Raw genomic sequence first — 20,305 nt, 5'->3', positions numbered from 1 at the left:
GTTCTAAACGTAAGCGAGTACGTGGCGAACGTCGCATTTGCAAACATTGCAATAAAAAACGAAGGAGGCACACCAAAGGTCTCGAATCTAAAATTAAAGATAGTGATTGTCAATGTATTGAGGATGAGAATCAAACTCAAGTATCAATACCAGTTGTAAATAATACCGAGTCTGTTAAACCTGCTTCTCCACCCAGTACTTTAAGCAGAACTTTGTACAATGCCGAGGATGTAGCTCCTTATGTCGTTCATGTACAAAAAAATGAAACACATCCTAATGATAACACTACATTACATCCTATTGCATTTGGTCGCTTTTTACACACTAATAAGATAAATAATATAGTGAATGGTAGCCTCAAAAGAATAGGAAGAAACCGTTTATCGCTTTCTTTCTCAAATTTTGAAAATGCAAATGCATTTTTAAATAATAGTCACTTAGAAACACATAATTTTAAGGCATTTATACCTTCTTTCCATGTAACCCGTATGGGAATTGTGAGGGGTATTCCTAAAGATTGGACAGAAGAGGAAGTAATCCAAAATATATCAGTACCTATAGGTTGTGGGAGAATTCTAAAAACCAGAAGAATTAAGAAAAAGACCATTAATGAAGGACAACCAGGTTTTATTAATACTGAAACCATTGTTATTACTTTTGATGGACAAATATTACCAAAAAGAGTATTTATGTTTTACACATCATTAACTGTAGATTTGTACATTTACCCCACTATCCAATGCTATAACTGCTGTAGGTTCGGACATGTCAAGATGCAGTGTCGTTCAAATCCTCGGTGTTATAAATGCAGGCAAAATCATACAGGTGATAAATGTGAAGTAGATGAGGAAAATGTTTCTTGTATCTTGTGTAATGGTTCTCATTCAGCAATTAGTAAGAAATGTCCTGAATATGCACGTCAGAAAGCCATTAAAGAAACAATGGCCCACAGTTGTGTTTCTTATGCTGAAGCATCAAAATTTCATCCTTCCACTTCTAAACTATATTCAGATGTATTAACATCATCATCTCTGTCTAATAAATCTCATTTTCAATCTTCTTTCCTCAAAGAGAAATCATCATTACCACATATTCAATCATCATATAAAAAAACAGTTACACTTAAACCACGCTCTCCTCAAAAAGCACAACAAGGATATGATCGTTCTGCCCATGAAGCCATAGTTAAGGAATATAATATTCCTGCTCCCTCTAATGGTTGTGCATTATCATCAAATAATATTGACAATAATCAATCCATCTTTGATATTATTCTCATGCTTATTAAAGTGTTATCGCAATCGAAAATGATACAAACAAATTTACCACCGTCCAACGATGCCATTTACAATGTATTTTCTCAATTATTAACTTCTCACAATGGATTACAAAGTCCTAATAATTCAGTGGAACTGTCGTAGCATAACAAACAAGAAATCAGACTTATTTTATTTGATTAATAAATATAATCCTTTTATAATAGCTCTCCAAGAGACTTGGTTAAAGCCAGGATATCCTTTTAGGATTTCAGGCTTTACAAGTCTCCGTGATGATAGAGCTGACGGATATGGCGGTGTTGCCATATTGGTCAAAAACTCCCTTCCTTTTTCTTCTTTTTCGCTTCCTGTATATAGCGGCATTAATGCAGCTGCTATAATTATAAATGGTATCTGTTTTGTTACTTTATATATTCCTGATCCTACATGCCAAATATATTCACAACTAGAACAATTATTTTCAATTTTACCTAAACCTTTTCTCGTAATGGGCGATTTTAATGCTCAACACCAATCGTGGGGCAGTTCTACTTCTAATTTTTATGGTGGAAAACTCCTGACGATAATTGACACTTACAACTTATGTATTATTAACTCAGATGTACCAACACGTAGAACTGCACCGAATGAAGGGTTTAGTGCTCCTGACATTTCAATATGTTCTTCTGATTTAGCTTCTTCACTGTCGTGGTATCCTCATTCCTCTACCTTCGGAAGCGATCACTTTCCCCTCATTCTTTCTTTTCCAATTTCCATTCCCTCAAGTCGAAAGAGTGGTCCTCGGCTTAAATATAATTTATCAAATGTAGACTGGAATATTTACAAACAATATTTAGATAATAAAATATCGGAGTTACCTATTGTTTACCATGGAAATGAACATCAATGTTGTAATGACTTGATGATAAATATGAAGGAGGTTGCTGATTTATTATTTCCTGTTAAAAATAGTGCTTCAGGGAAAATTCCCTCGCCACCTTGGTGGGACAAAGATTGTACGGAAGCAATTAAAAATCGTAAAGAGGCTGAAAAAAATTATAATAATTACATGACACCAGAAAATTTTGAAATTTACACCGCAGTTTCACGTTCTACTCGAAAACTACTGAAAAAAAAGAAATTAGAAGGCTGGAGAAGATTTTGTTCTTCTATCTGTCCAGAAGTTAATTCATCAGTCGTTTGGAATAATATTAAAAGATTCAGATCTGCCTTTAGTGATCATACATCACGTTCTGCACTCGATTTAACTTTAGCGAATAAATTTTTAGATCGCCTTGCTCCTAGTTATGTGCCGGAATGCCTTTACAATATTTCTCTATCCGTCTCTGACGAATTATTCGAACTTGACTCTCCTTTTACTCTAGTAGAACTTAAAGGTGTTCTAGCTTCTATTAAAGACTCTGCACCGGGAGAAGACGGTATACCGTATTCCTTTTTTAAAAATGCTAGCGATGCGACATTAATTTACTTTTTAAATATAATTAATTCCATAATTATTTCGGGAAATATACCTACTTCATGGAAGTCTCAGATTATTATACCATTTCTAAAGCCTCATAAACCACCTTCTGAACCATCTTCATACCGCCCTGTTGCACTTTCCTCTGTCTTACTAAAGCTAGCTGAACATTTAGTGAAAAACCGTCTAGAATGGTTTTTAGAAAGTAATAACTTACTATCCCCGAACCAGTTTGGTTTTAGGAAAGGTAAGAGCACCTTAGATAATGTGAGCATTCTTATTTCAGATATTCATATAGCTTTCTCACAAAATTTGTCAATCCTCTCAGCCTTTTTAGATATAAATTCTGCCTATGATAATGTAATAATTTCTATTTTAAAAACTAAATTACAAGCTCTAAATGTACCGGTAATGCTTTCTAATTTCATTATTAATATTTTATCAGAAAGAACAATATATATGAATTTAGATGAAGATACCAAATTATCTAGAACAGTATGGAAAGGCCTTCCACAAGGATCTGTTCTCAGTCCAATCTTATTTAACATATACACATACGATCTAGAATTATTCCTTGATAAATCCGTCAAAATTTTACAATATGCTGATGATCTTTTATTATATTTTATTGCGAAGTCCATAGAATCTGCTTCTGCCAAATTATCTGATTCATTAGATTTGTTAAAAACGTGGTTAGATGCAAATGGTCTTAATCTTTCTGTAACCAAGAGTAGTGTAGTTTTGTTTTCAAGAATGAGATCACCGCAACAAATTAAGGTGCTTTATGATAACTCATACATTCCTATAAAGACTGAAATTAAATTTTTAGGTATCGTGCTAGATAATAAATTAACAGGTCTGTCCCACTGTAATTATATTTCTACGAAATGTGAGCGTAACCTCAACATTCTTAGGTGCCTTGCTGGAGTTTGGTGGGGAGCACATCCCGTTTCACTAAAACTTGCTTATAATGGTCTTATAAGGAGTGTCATTGATTATGGAACTTTTTTGTTAGCTCCAGGAAGTTCATTTGCTTTTAAGAAATTGGATTTAATTCAATCAAAGGCCTTGAGGATTATCTCTGGAGCAATGAAATCAAGTCCAATCAATGCTTTACAGCTCGAAGTCGGTGATCCACCTTTGGTTTTAAGAAGGCAATATCTATCTGATCGCTTCTTTTTTCGTTGTTTACAATTATCTGATCATCCGCTTATTCAAAAGTTATCTCAACTACATATCTTTATTTCGTCTTCATCTTATTGGAAACATAAAAAACCTCCATGTTTAATACAAAGTTATGAAAAATATAAATCCATAGAATCTCCCACTTTTACATCGTCCTGTTTTCCCATTTATAAATGCTCATATCAATCTTTAGTTTTATCTCCTAATATTAAATATGATTTTGGGTTATCAAAAAATGATTCAGAATTGAATGCCAAATTTATGTTTATAACTGACATTGAATGGAATGAATGGCACTACATCTTTACTGATGCATCAAAACCAGACAATAGCGGTTGTGTAGGTGTGGGTGTGTTTCATTCACAATTTAATATCGTTCAAAAAATTAAACTTCCACCGGAGTCTTCAGTTTTTACCGGGGAATGTTATGGTATTTTAAAAGCTGTAGAATATATACTTTTAATGAAATTACATAAGGCAATAGTTTTCACTGACTCTATGAGCTCTTTGCAAGCTCTAGCCAAATATCCGTTTAAATCAAAACCAGTTTATCCCATTATTTGTGACATAAGACAAAGTCTTTATCTTTGCATGTTGAGAGGTTATTCCGTTTCTTTTGCCTGGTTACCAGGACACAGTGGTATTAGCGGCAATGACAAAGCTGACCTTATTGCAAGAGAGGCTGTAACTTGTGGTGATATGTATCCGTATCATAATTACTGTAGTGACCTAGCTTGTCTCCCAAAAATATATTTAAGGTATGCCTGGAAGGAATATTGGGAAAAAACAAGTACAATAAAAGGAAGATTTTATCGCCTTATACAACCCGATATTCCTTTCAAACCATGGTTTTGTAAATTAAAGCTTGGAAAGACCACAACAACTATTATAACTCGTATGCGTCTAGGTCACGTATGCACACCTTCTCATTTATACAAGCTTGGTATTGTACAAAGTTCGTCGTGTAATTGCGGTGCTGAAGTGGCGGACTTGAATCATATATTCTTCTCATGTTCTAAATTTGACCACACCTCCCTTTTTAATCATCTCCGATCCATCCGTGTTCCATTCCCAACTTCTATTCTTACTCTACTTTCTTCCAATGATTCTATTATCTATAAAATACTATCTTCATATATATATGATAACAATATTAAGATTTAGTTATATTACATGAATATATTTATAGTTGCATCAATTGCTTTTCCTATATATTTATAAGTATATTCTCATATGTACAAGTATATCCTTCATATCCTATAAATATCCTAGACCTAATCCTTATCCTTTCTAAATTCGTTTGTGTTAGGTATTTTTATTACTATTATCGTTTCCCCGTTTTGTTCTTGGCAAAATACCCTAATATCGGGGTGAACGCCACAAAAAAAAAAAAAAAAAAAAAAAAAAAAAAAAAAAAAAAATTAAGAACGCGCCAAAAGGAAAAAAGCGCGGGAAACGTTTAAAAAAGCGGGAGTGTTTTTTGATCTTCTTTAAATTAATTTTATTTTTATTTATATAAGGATTAGTCTTTTTTATATATTGTGTATTAGATTGTATATTTAATTGTATATTTTGTAGTAATAGTGTTTGTTGCTGTAAATATTGGTAAGTAAATTACCTATATTAACATTATGGATCCACCTATAGACCCTGGGGGACAACCCCCAGGTGTCTGCAAATATAACTATTCCATTCAATAATAGTTTTGATATATTGGGTGAATCTAGTATGGACACAGATGGTTCTAGCGTTGCAAGTTCTAAACGTAAGCGAGTACGTGGTGAACGTCGCATTTGCAAACATTGCAATAAAAAACGAAGGAGGCACACCAAGGGTCTTGAATCTAAAATTAAAGATAGTGATTGTCAATGTATTGAAGATGAGAATCAAACTCAAGTATCAATACCAGTTGTAAACAATACCGAGTCTGTTAAACCTGCTTCTCCACCCAGTACTTTAAGCAGAACTTTGTACAATGCCGAGGATATAGCACCTTATGTCGTTCATGTACAAAAAAATGAAACACATCCTAATGATAACACTACATTACATCCTATTGCATTTGGTCGCTTTTTACACACTAATAAGATAAATAATATAGTGAATGGTAGCCTCAAAAGAATAGGAAGAAACCGTTTATCGCTTTCTTTCTCAAATTTTGAAAATGCAAATGCATTTTTAAATAATAGTAACTTAGTGACACATAATTTTAAGGCATTTATACCTTCTTTCCATGTAACCCGTATGGGAATTGTGAGGGGTATTCCTAAAGATTGGACAGAAGACGAAGTAATCCAAAATATATCAGTACCGATAGGTTGTGGGAAAATTCTAAAAACCAGAAGAATAAAGAAAAAGACAATTAATGAAGGACAACCAAGTTTTATTAATACTGAAACCATTGTTATTACTTTTGATGGACAAATATTGCCAAAAAGAGTATTTATGTTTTACACATCATTAACTGTAGATTTGTACATTTACCCTACTATCCAATGCTTTAACTGCTGTAGGTTCGGACATGTCAAGATGCAGTGTCGTTCAAATCCTCGGTGTTATAAATGCAGGCAAAATCATACAGGTGATAAATGTGAAGTAGATGAGGAAAATGTTTCTTGTATCTTGTGTAATGGTTCTCATTCAGCAATTAGTAAAAAATGTCCTGAATATGCACGTCAGAAAGCCATTAAAGAAACAATGGCCCATAGTTGTGTTTCTTATGCTGAAGCATCAAAATTTCATCCTCCAACTTCTAAACTATATTCAGATGTATTAACATCATCATCTCCTTCCAATAAATCTCATTTTCAATCTTCTTTCCTTAAAGAGAAATCATCATTACCACATATACAATCATCATATAAAAAAACAGTTACACTTAAACCACGCTCTCCTCAAAAAATACAACAAGGATATGATCGTTCTGCCCATGAAGCCATAGTTAAGGAATATAATATTCCTGCTCCCTCTAATGGTTGTGCATTATCATCAAATAATATTGACAATAATCAATCCATCATTGATATTATTCTCATGCTTATTAAAGTGTTATCGCAATCAAAAATGATACAAACAACTTTACCACCGTCCAACGATGCCATGTACAATGTATTTTCTCAATTATTAACTTCTCACAATGGATTACAAAGTCCAAATAATTCAGTGGAACTGTCGTAGCATAACAAATAAGAAATCAGACTTATTTTATTTGATTAATAAATATAATCCTTTTTTAATAGCTCTACAAGAGACTTGGTTAAAGCCAGGATATCCTTTTAGGATTTCAGGCTTTACAAGTCTCCGTGATGATAGAGCTGACGGATATGGCGGTGTTGCCATATTGGTCAAAAACTCCCTTCTTTTTTCTTCTTTTTCGCTTCCTGTATATAGCGGCATTAATGCAGCTGCTATAATTATAAATGGTATCTGTTTTGTTACTTTATATATTCCTGATCCTACATGCCAAATATATTCACAACTAGAACAATTATTTTCAATTTTACCTAAACCTTTTCTCGTAATGGGCGATTTTAATGCTCAGCACCAATCGTGGGGCAGTTCTACTTCTAATTTTTATGGTGGAAAACTCCTGACGATAATTGACACTTACAACTTATGTATTATTAACTCAGATGTACCGACACGTAGAACTGCACCGAATGAAGGGTTTAGTGCTCCTGATATTTCAATATGTTCTTCTGATTTAGCTTCTTCACTGTCGTGGTATCCTCATTCCTCTACCTTCGGAAGCGATCACTTTCCCCTCATTCTTTCTTTTCCAATTTCCATTCCCTCAAGTCGAAAGAGTGGTCCTCGACTTAAATATAATTTATCAAATGTAGACTGGAATATTTACAAACAATATTTAGATAATAAAATATCGGAGTTACCTATTGTTTATCATGGAAATGAACATCAATGTTGTAATGACTTGATAATTAATATGAAGGAGGTTGCTGATTTATTATTTCCTGTTAAAAATAGTGCTTCAGGGAAAATTCCCTCGACACCTTGGTGGGACAAAGATTGTACGGAAGCAATTAAAAATCGTAAAGAGGCTGAAAAAAATTATAATAATTACATGACATCAGAAAATTTTGAAATTTACACCGCAGTTTCACGTTCTACTCGAAAACTACTGAAAAAAAAGAAATTGGAAGGTTGGAGAAGATTTTGTTCTTCTATCTGTCCAGAAGTTAATTCATCAGTCGTTTGGAATAATATTAAAAGATTCAGATCTGCCTTTAGTGATCATACATCACGTTCTGCACTCGATTTAACTTTAGCGAATAAATTTTTAGATCGCCTTGCTCCTAGTTATGTGCCGGAATGCCTTTACAATATTTCTCTATCCGTCTCTGACGAATTATCCGACCTTGAGTCTCCTTTTACTCTTGTAGAACTTAAAGGTGTTCTAGCTTGTATTAAAGACTCTGCACCGGGAGAAGACGGTATACCGTATTCCTTTTTAAAAATGCTAGCGATGCGACATTAATTTACTTTTTAAATATAATTAATTCCATAATTATTTCGGGAAATATACCTACTTCATGGAAGTCTCAGATTATTATACCATTTCTAAAGCCTCATAAACCACCTTCTGAACCATCTTCATACCGTCCTGTTGCACTTTCCTCTGTCTTACTAAAGCTAGCTGAACATTTAGTGAAGAACCGTCTAGAATGGTTTTTAGAAAGTAATAACTTACTATCCCCGAACCAGTTTGGTTTTAGGAAAGGTAAGAGCACCTTAGATAATGTGAGCATTCTTATTTCAGATATTCATATAGCTTTCTCACAAAATTTGTCAATCCTCTCAGCCTTTTTAGATATAAATTCTGCCTATGATAATGTAATCATTTCTATTTTAAAAACTAAATTACAAGCTTTAAATGTACCGGTAATGCTTTCTAATTTCATTATTAATATTTTATCAGAAAGAATAATACATATGGATCTAGATGAAGATACCAAATTATCTAGAACAGTATGGAAAGGCCTTCCACAAGGATCTGTTCTAAGTCCAATTTTATTCAACATATACACATACGATCTAGAATCATTCCTTGATAAATCCGTCAAAATTTTACAATATGCTGATGATCTCTTATTATATTTTATTGCCAAGTCCATAGAATCTGCTTCTGCCAAATTATCTGATTCATTAGATTTGTTAAAAACGTGGTTAGATGCAAATGGTCTTAATCTTTCTGTAACCAAGAGTAGTGTAGTTTTGTTTTCAAGAATGAGATCACCGCAACAAATTAAGGTGCTTTATGATAACTCATACATTCCTATAAAGACTGAAATTAAATTTTTAGGTATCGTGCTAGATAATAAATTAACAGGTCTGTCCCACTGTAATTATATTTCCACGAAATGTGAGCGTAACCTCAACATTCTTAGGTGCCTTGCTGGAGTTTGGTGGGGAGCACATCCCGTTTCACTAAAACTTGCTTATAATGGTCTTATAAGGAGTGTCATTGATTATGGAACTTTTTTGTTAGCTCCAGGAAGTTCATTTGCTTTTAAGAAATTGGATTTAATTCAATCAAAGGCCTTGAGGATTATCTCTGGAGCAATGAAATCAAGTCCAATCAATGCTTTACAGCTCGAAGTCGGTGATCCACCTTTGGTTTTAAGAAGGCAATATCTATCTGATCGCTTCTTTTTTCGTTGTTTACAATTATCTGATCATCCGCTTATTCAAAAGTTATCTCAACTACATATCTTTATTTCGTCTTCATCTTATTGGAAACATAAAAAACCTCCATGTTTAATACAAAGTTATGAAAAATATAAATCCATAGAATCTCCCACTTTTACATCGTCCTGTTTTCCCATTTATAAATGCTCATATCAATCTTTAGTTTTATCTCCTAATATTAAATATGATTTTGGGTTATCAAAAAATGATTCAGAATTGAATGCCAAATTTATGTTTATAACTGACATTGAATGGAATGAATGGCACTACATCTTTACTGATGCATCAAAACCAGACAATAGCGGTTGTGTAGGTGTGGGTGTGTTTCATTCACAATTTAATATCGTTCAAAAAATTAAACTTCCACCGGAATCTTCAGTTTTTACCGGGGAATGCTATGGTATTTTAAAAGCTGTAGAATATATACTTTTAATGAAATTACATAAGGCAATAGTTTTCACTGACTCTATGAGCTCTTTGCAAGCTCTAGCCAAATATCCGTTTAAATCAAAACCAGTCTATCCCATTATTTGTGACATAAGACAAAGTCTTTATCTTTGCATGTTGAGAGGGTATTCCGTTTCTTTTGCCTGGTTACCAGGACACAGTGGTATTAGCGGCAATGACAAAGCTGACCTTATTGCAAGAGAGGCTGTAACTTGTGGTGATATGTATCCGTATCATAATTACTGTAGTGACCTAGCTTGTCTCCCAAAAATATATTTAAGGTATGCCTGGAAGGAATATTGGGAAAAAACAAGTACAATAAAAGGAAGATTTTATCGCCTTATACAACCCGATATTCCTTTCAAACCATGGTTTTGTAAATTAAAGCTTGGAAAGACCGCAACAACTATTATAACTCGTATGCGTCTAGGTCACGTATGCACACCTTCTCATTTATACAAGCTTGGTATTGTACAAAGTTCGTCGTGTAATTGCGGTGCTGAAGTGGCGGACTTGAATCACATATTCTTCTCATGTTCTAAATTTGACCACACCTCCCTTTTTAATCATCTCCGATCCATCCGTGTTCCATTCCCAACTTCTATTCTTACTCTACTTTCTTCCAATGATCCTATTATCTATAAAATACTATCTTCATATATATATGATAACAATATTAAGATTTAGTTATATTACATGAATACATTTATAGTTGCATCAATTGCTTTTCCTATATATTTATAAGTATATTCTCATATGTACAAGTATATCTTTCATATCCTATAAATATCCTAGACCTAATCCTTATCCTTTCTAAATTCGTTTGTGTTAGGTATTTTTATTACTATTATCGTTTCCCCGTTTTGTTCTTGGCAAAATACCCTAATATCGGGGTGAACGCCACAAAAGAAGAAAAAAAAAAAAAAAAAAACGCGCCAAAAGCATAAAGTGCAGGTCATTTTGAACATTTAAATATGTATATGAAATGAATGAAACATTTAAGTGAAAAAAAAAAAAAAAAAAAAACTATGAAGCGAGTATATTTTAAGACAGCGATAGATATAAGTTTTTTGAACAACTTTATTAACAATTGTTACTTATAGTTAAATATCATTTTCTAGGTTCGTCAATATAAAATTAGTATAGAGTCGTTGATTTCCTATTCTATAAGATCGTGAATCCTTTTTAAATTTCGCTTCATGTACAATCATCGTCAGATAATTAAAAAAAATAGTGATAGGAAAAGAATAGGTTTATCTCGGGTTTTGAAACTAAATGAAGAAAGCAGAATTTTTTTTATTCATAATTATTTTACTCATATTTAATAATGGTACATATTATTTTTTGTAAATATAATTTTCATAAATATGTATTATATTTTACTTGTAAAAAAGGTACTCCACTGGTTAAGTCAATTCGGTTATTTTTCGCATTAAATTACTATTTTTATTAATATTTTTATTACATTTTAAGTACAATACAGTATATTACAAAGTCACAGAACGAGGTAGAATTATCACGTGATTATTTTTAGCCCTCTGCAGACGTACTTCCCTATTGTCTTCGCGATGTCTCTGAAAATAAATACAAAATGTATTATAGTTAAAATAGGGAGAAATCGAAATCACTAGTGCTTTTAAAGTAAGTGTTCTACGGATGCAAATGTAGTTTACAAGTTCAATGGATTAATATAAATTTCTGCTACCACCTGATGGAGAATTTGGAGGCGTTGTTGGGTGTGGTATAAGGCAAAAGAGCGTCGGTTACTCGCTGCGCGGTCCGCTCTGCACATTCACTGCGATCTATCCATATGGATTCACAATGGGAACTGGAACAAAAACGAGTTGTATCTCAAACAGTATATTTGGTTTTGATGCGTATAGGTAGATGCGTTTATTACTTATATAAAAATATTTCTTCACGTAATCTATCTCAATATAAGTTAATGAAAAGGGAACCAACTGTTATAATAATCACAGAAGCACTTTCCAAATGAAGTTAGTAAAAAATAGAAACATTTTTTATTTGTACTAATGTTGAATGTCAGCCGACTATCTTTGGTACAGTATAAGTATGATTTTGATTTAGTCAGTTGTTAGTTGGATTACACTTTCATCAAGTTGTATTGAAGCAAAGTAGACGATCGATTTTGATTCTGATTAGCGTTTTTTATATTTCTTTGGTGGCAAACAAGCATACGGCCCGTCTGTTCGTAAACGGGGTTACCGTAGCCTATGGACGTTTGTAACACCAGGGATATCACGCGCGCGTTGCCGACCCTTAAGAAACCTTAATACGCCCTTTTTGAAGCACGCTGTAGTCTATAGGGAAAGCCTCAGTAGGATGATCATTCCACAACCTGAGTGTTCGCGGGAGGAAGCTTCTCAAAAACTTCAATGTTTTCTAAAATTAAAATTTCAGCTTGATATTACAACCAAATCTTTATTCTAAGGACCAATGTGAACTAAATTTCTAATAGATTTAAATAAAACTTATTATAAATTTGGTTTGTAATTGTTAACGAAGCAGTAATGTCGCAAAGTTTTCAAATTAAAATATTAGGTTAAGTGATAAGGGTGGAGAATGGGTCCCCAGAATTGGCTTCTAGCAGGGCCATAACTAGATCCAAGTTTAAGGTAGGGCAACAGAACTTTTTGGTAGTGCAAAAGTTAAATGACATCGAAAAAGCGAATCTGTCTAATTTTCTTGGGGCCTTTCATTGTAAGGTAGGGCATTGTCCCTCATTGCCCCTCTTCCCCGCCCCCTAGTTACGACCATGTATAAACGTGATCGTAAATTATAGTACAACTTACATTAGTAGTTCCAAGAATGTAGTAATTATACCATGCTCAAGTTCGTAACCATCTGACCTCGTCGTTAAGGTGTGAAAACGTAACGATCACATTTTCAAAGAAATACCTTTACCGATTCGCACCGCTTGTCGCGTTTACCACCAAACGCTAACATCCGATCAAATATTGGACTTGGTATTTGTTCTACGGATTTGGGTCAAGATTTATTTTTCATGGGCACAACTTAACCGACTGTCAAGTATATCATACCGCAGACAATAAGTTGTTTATTTTTACTTATAAATAAGAGGGTAATGTGTTCCGGGTGTTGGTATGGAATGCGCCTATATTTAAATCTTTTATCAAAATATCTAGGTACAGTACATTTAGAGATACAATCCCGGGATCCAAAAGCAATCCGAATGACAAAGGCAATTGGCTGTTACATATGCAGCTATAATAATTATATATCTCAATCATGTACTCTCCCATTCTATTGATCGCAAAGGTCGTAAGTTTTAATCTAACCGAAACCAAACACTTTGTGTTTTGACATACTAAATATATCGTGTACGTAAATTTGCACGATTTGCAATTAAAACTTAAATTTTAATGTGTTAATCATAACAACATATCAATGTTAATTAACATATACACACAAAAGTGAACATTGTACATTCATCGTCATAGAAATCATCTATATAAAAGAAAAACTTGTTTACGAGCTATCTTCATTGGCATATTTTATGATTTTACTGTTGGGCTTAGGATTCTAATATAGTTATTTGCCTCAGCAAAGAACTTTTCAAAGAACCCGCAAGAAAATTTATAAATAAATACATGAAAATTTATAAGAAAAATACTGATAATTATATAAGAATGTATCAAAGCTATTTAATTGATACTTTTCAGCGACGTGTTGTAAGCTGGCTTGCACAACTGCGTCAAATGCAGCGCCGGCCACGCTGTACGCGCTGTTGTCCGCTCCTGCGCCCGCGCACGCCCATGCAATACATCCGCCCGGCCTCACCATTACAGAGAGGTTCTCGAGTGTCTGTAAAATTGATATAATACAATATTTTGTTTTATAAAAAACTACTTCGATTGTAAAGGATTGCCGTGTGCATCCAGTATTTAATGGGCTACCCCTTCCTTTCCCGTGAATGTTGTAAAAGGCTGTATCTTTTTTAAAAAGTTACCAAAGCCTAACTGCGGTTGCCAACCTGCCTGCCAGGCGTGGCAACTACTGGCATAACCCACCAATAGGGGAAGACCTATGTTCAGCAGTGGACAGTTAACGGCTGATATCATCGTCATCATTATTAATACTTACTTTCAAATTGTTATACACGTCTTCTGATACGAACTCGGCCATTCCGTTCAAGCATTCGGTCCGAGGCACCGCGCCGATTACCACCAGAGCATCCACTCTGGTCACCGCTCCACTCCGCGCCCCGTCCAGCACATCTTCGGTCGCTGTCTTCACAGCACAACCACGTGATTCCAGTTGTGTTTTTAAATGTTTCCCCAATATGTTATCGCTGTTTGTAATCTGTGAATAGAAATGTAGACTTTGTAATACAGTCTTCTGCATGAAAAGAACTTGTATGGCTGTCTTTCCATTTGATGATGATGAAAATGATGGGTAATATATACCAATATATTGTAGTCACAATAACTATATATTGGCCTATGATATATTAAATATTGATTGTCTAACATATAATATTAAAATGAAGTACTCGACTGAAACGAATGGAGATATCCGACCGGTATGGGCGATATCGAAATGGGTGATGGCCTTTTTTCCATCATCATTTTTCATAGGCACACCAACAGTTTATATCATCATTTCAGCCATTATCCGTCCACTACTGGGCATAAGCCTCCCCCCATAGAGTATACATATTATAGATAAATTAAATATTTTTTTTTTGTGTAGCATGGTGATATGTATACCTGTAGCAGGTTTACATAACATTGACTATAAATTAGATCCACATAAATGGCACAATATAATTAATACAGTAAACTAAATAAATAATTACATATTTATTATAATAAAGTATAATGTGCACGTCATGGTACATTTTATAATTCAGGGTGCCATTCATATCCACAGGGGACAATTACCACTTTCCAGCAGATGGACCGTCAGTCCATTTGCCGTAACAAATTGTACAAGAAAAAATGTTCCCGTTCTGTAATAATTTGGATTTTTTTTTATTTAATTATTACCAATATCCTCTAAAGTCCTAAGAATTCTTACTTGACTGTGTAATTAGAAAGAAAGAAATATTTCTTTAGTATTTAATTTTATACATGATAATAAAAAACATTTAACAAAAATTAAAAAGAAGAAGCACTAAAATGGTGTCACTCAGCTATATGCCATGTTTTTGAACATAACGCTCATTTTCCCATTAATATAATAGTCGTTATTTATCATTAAATAAATAGTGACTTATAAGTTTATCACGACCTCATAGAATATAAACATGTTCTATTATAAATGCTTATCACGAATCATGTCACTGATCCTGATAAAACATCAACCAGTTTTTATATTGGTCAATACCGGTACCTATAAAATTTGTAAAATTTTATTATTACATACATGTCTCATGTCATGTTTCCGAGGACGAGATATGAAAGTAAATGAAGCAAGAAATGTCTTCCGTATTACACTTGTGTAATGTAGGTCATTTTGGACAAAATAAATACATTTACTATCATACAAGATCTGTATTTATTATTTTCTGTAAAACGAGTAGCCGCGGTTTATTACAGTAGATAGGTAAATCCGTTATATACAAAAAAAGTTGGAATGACATATTTTTGTATTGTATATTTTGAAATAAAACTTGTTTTGTATCAGTTTTCTATCGCCTTTTTTATTACCTCCCATTAATATTTACTATAATAATAATTTTTTACTTGGTGCAATAAAGTATAAATAAATAATAAATATTTATTTTTTTATCTTATTTATATTTTTATGTACACATTAGTAATACACAAAACATATTACAGAGGTAAGCATATGTACAAAGGCGAGCTTAACTCAAGAGTTCTCTTCCAGCAAACCCAAAATTTATATTAAAATTTGTTAAAATTAATATGTACCATATAAATAATAACAGGATAGGATTAGAGTTTTTTATGTACGCTTAATCTATGTGTGTGTATGTGCGGGAGAGGGGATTGTTAATAACGGGGACTAGCGGCCCCATTGCTAGCAATATACCCTGTCTACTCGACACCAACTTTCCTTGGAAATTATCAATGTTAATCCAAGGTGAAATCATCACGATGGGCCAAATGAGCTGACTTTATTCTCACCTATCATCACTCAATAGTAACCCACCAGAATAAACCGATCGCTTTTTTTGTAATGGGCGTGAATGAAGAACACAAGTGAGACGAATTTCACAAGAATTAACCACGATGGTTTCCAGGGGGGACTGCATGGAGTTCGATCTTATTATGGTGTATTGCTAGCAATGGGGTTGTTACTAACAATTACTAGCAATTACAAACCATCCCTTGCCCCTTACCAATCCATCTTCTTCCCATAAAAATACCATTCAGTTGTAAGATTTTTTGGCCCTTGGTCTTTGCAGCTTGCTTGATTTATCCATAAATACTATTATTTATTTAGGGATTTTTTTTATACATCCTACAACGGCAAACAAGCTGACGGCCCACCTGATGGAAAGTGGTAACCGTCGCCTATAGACATGAGCAGTACCATGGACATAACAGAGTATACTCGTACTGTTTCGCACATGATACCCCCCATGCGTTGCCATTCCTGAGGACTCAGATGTTATTCCCCTGTACCCAGTAAATTCACGCCACATCCCACCCTTCAAACCGAAACACAGCCATGCAAGCAACTGCTTCACGGTAGAAACACAGAGGTACCCAAGCAATCGACTTTTGTACAAAGTCTCCCTCTGGTGAACATAAACATTTAACATTTATTCACGTCATTTCATATAAACAAGGTTTACTTACGAGAACAGTATTGATTGTCCTTCTTCGAGGTTGCGGTCGTTTTGTAAGTCTGTTGCGAGCTGTGTACGCGAGCAGGGCTGACGTGGCGAGCAGAAACGAGCCCCCCTCCAAGGTGGCCAGTAACCGCCACGCCAGCGCCGCACCACCCACCACTGCTTCTGTCATATTCTGAAACGATTATCATATATATTCATTACTAACTCTGTTTATACTAACAACATTTTTGATAATAAAAAATAAATAATTAACCATTTTTTTGTTATTGAGCTTTGAACACAATAAAAAAAAAAACAATTACATTGTGAACATTATTGGGATATTGATTGATTAACTGAAATACTAATTAGTATTAAATTATTTTACTACTATGTGTGAGTGAGATAGTAATACGTCTATGTTACACAAGAAAAAAATACTATAATTAGATATAAAATAGCATTCAATCGTGACAGTTGTTTGCTTAAGGGGGGGGGGGGGAAGGATTTTATTAACAGCGACTCTGTTATTAGTAATATACACTAGCAGGTCGACCTCCACGTTTGCGCCCTTGAAATATATAATGCGCTAGTATACGTCGACAGCTTAGATCTACCAGAGATTTAAAAAAATCATCTACTATTATTTATATTCTCGTGTGATCCCGGCATGGAATAGGCCATCCCTTCCTTTTCCGTGAGTGTCGTAAGATGCGACTAAGGAAAAGCGAGGGATGGGCAGTAGCGTTCCACTTAAACCGTCTCCAAAGCCTAACTGCGGTTTTCTAATTGCAAAACCTCCCTAGGGGAGGCTTATGTTAGTAATTAGTTAGTTAATAATTGTTAGTAATGGGGTCTAATAGCCCCATTGCTAGCAATATACCCTGTAAGGTCGACTTGCATGCGATTCCCCCTGGAAACCATCATGTATAATTCTTGTGGAATTCATCATGGTGGGCCAATTGACCTGCATTCATTCTCGCCTATCATCTTCCACTGGTGCCTCGTCGGTGTATACCGATAGCATGGGCGGGGTTACCATTCCATTTTCACCCATTAAAAAAAATACTCGGACATCTTTACAAATATGCAGATTTGTAATATTTTATTAGTAGAACTATAGAAATAGTTGAGTATATTTACATGCGTCTAATTACAAATTTAATAACATAGGCATTTTGTACGCTTGTAGGATGGAATCTATTTATATTAATGCAATAGTGTGTGTAATGTTTGAAGAGATATATGTATGCTAAGGCAAATTCTGAATTTAGGCCACAAAGTAAATAAATATTACAATGAAACATGAATGTAAGTCGCAATTTAAAAAATCTTTTTTTTTTATACAATTTAGAATGGCAAACAAGCTGACGGCCCACCTGATGGAAAGTAGTACCCGTCGCCTATAGACATGTGCAGTACCATGGACATAATAGAGTATACTGTTTCGCCCATGACACAACCCCATGCGTTGCCATTCCTGAGGACTCAGGAATATCATATCATAATTCGAGACTTTGATATATCTCCTGTAAACACTGAAATACACCTATACCTAAAATGTGTTAAAAGGTTGGATTTGTTTTTAAATTTTCAAACGTTGGCAGTTGCAGACATATTGATGGAAGCGCAAATAAACAAAATAATTCTAATTAAATACTGGTTATTGAGTCCAGCCGCGAAATTAAAAAAAAAAAAAAAAATATATATATATATATATATATATATATATATATATATATATATATATATATATATATTTAGAGAAATTTTGATTAAATAAAATAATTTTAATTAAATAACCGAATAAAAAGTTGATTTAGCCTAGCCGCGAAGTGAAAAATTATAGCTAGAAAAATTCTGAATATAGCAGATATTATTTCGAATCTGCAGGATATTACGTAAAATATCCTATACGTTAGGATATAATTAACCCGTGTACCAATTTTTATTCAAATCCGTTTAGTAGTTTTTGCATGAAAGAGTAACAGATTTACCATCATTTTATCCATTCAGCCACCGTTATAAAGTTTTGCATTTATTTTATTAATAGGATTATTTTATCGGTTTGAAGGGTGGGATATAGCGTGAATTTACTGGGTACAGAGGAATAACACCTGAGTCCTCAGGAATGGCAACGCATGGGGGGTATCATAGACGAAACAGTATACTCTGTTATGTCCATGGTACTGCTCATGTCTATAGGGGACGGTTACCACTTTACATCAGGTGGGCCGTCAGCTTGTTTGCCATTCTAGTTGTATAAAAAAAATTAACATTAAAAATGTGTTATGACCTTTTATGTAGTTTGTAAAATTATTAAGACGAAATTGAGTAATGGATATGATTAGGCCACGTGTCGATCATTAGTCATGTGAAGCAAGAGACGGATGAAGTACATTGTAATATTATTACGTGAAAGTAATCGACCGTGTTTGTTAATGTATATATATATATATATATATATATATATATATATATATATATACATTAACAAATATATATATATATATATATATATATATATATAGGTATCTTCAGGGTCGTCAACGCGCGTGTAATGCTCCTGGTACGGTAGGTCTACCGTGAAATGGCTTCCTAAATTTTAGGACCGAACGAAACACAAATCTCATGTTAAAATTACATAACACTGCTGCTCATCCCTCGATCATTGAGTTCCTTTAGTTAGAAAGTAAGGGCTGGTCCGTTCTATGACGAGACCACACGGCTTAATCATATAAAGTATTCATCATCATCATCTCAGTCATTGTCTGTCCACTGCTGAACATAGTCCTCCCCCATAGTCTGTACAAAAGTCGATTGCTTGGGTACATCTGTCCCATTCATGTTTCAACCGTGAAGCAGTTGTGTTTGCATGGCTGTGTTTCGGTTTGCAGCCACCGTCATAAAGTTTTGCATTTATTTTATTAATAGGATTATTTTATCGGTTTGAAGGGTGGGATATGGCGTGAATTTACTGGGTACAGAGGAATAACACCTGAGTCCTCAGGAATGGCAACGTATGGGGGGTATCATGGGCGAAACAGTATGCTCTGTTATGTCCATGGTACTGCTCATGTCTATAGGGGACGGTTACCACTTTACATTAGGTGGGCCGTCAGCTTGTTTGCCATTCTAAGTTGTATAAAAAAAAATAAAGAACGATCCTGACTTGCCTACATCCGTTGACTCCCTAAAATGAGGATTATTCGCAAAATAACCGAAGTCATCGACAATCTGAAGGATAAGCAAGCTGAAGTGGTTATGGGCTGGTCACATAGTTCGAAAAACTGACTACCGATAAGGAAGAAATGTTCATGAGTGGCGACCCCGTACAGGCAAACGCAGTGTAGGACGACCCCCTACTAGATGGAGAGAAAACCTCAAATATAAAGTATTATCACAGATAAATTTGTTGATTGAGCAATATACTTTTTCTCCACG

At 34.1% G+C, this 20,305-nt stretch overlaps 1 protein-coding gene across 1 annotated transcript in view; it reads right to left on the bottom strand.

The window, feature by feature from the left end:
* Positions 1–11,354: 11,354 nt before the first annotated feature.
* The window catches only part of LOC113517806 (uncharacterized), a 28,224-nt gene continuing 19,273 nt past the window's right edge, over positions 11,355–20,305 (bottom strand). Inside the window, exons 2-6 of the mRNA XM_052894253.1 lie at positions 16,887–17,054; positions 14,200–14,418; positions 13,772–13,920; positions 11,783–11,902; positions 11,355–11,648 (exon numbers count right to left, since the gene is read on the bottom strand). Coding sequence (XP_052750213.1) covers positions 11,591–11,648; positions 11,783–11,902; positions 13,772–13,920; positions 14,200–14,418; positions 16,887–17,054 — 714 coding nt within the window. The 3' untranslated portion in view covers positions 11,355–11,590. The remainder of the gene's footprint in view (positions 11,649–11,782; positions 11,903–13,771; positions 13,921–14,199; positions 14,419–16,886; positions 17,055–20,305) is intronic.

The sequence above is a fragment of the Galleria mellonella genome, unplaced genomic scaffold (genome assembly GCF_026898425.1).
Source record: "Galleria mellonella isolate WM207_F2 unplaced genomic scaffold, CSIRO_AGI_GalMel_v1 utg200, whole genome shotgun sequence".
Taxonomy (NCBI): domain Eukaryota; kingdom Metazoa; phylum Arthropoda; class Insecta; order Lepidoptera; family Pyralidae; genus Galleria; species Galleria mellonella.
The sequence above is the reverse complement of the archived record's forward strand: the minus strand, read 5'-3'. Positions and strand labels throughout refer to the sequence as shown.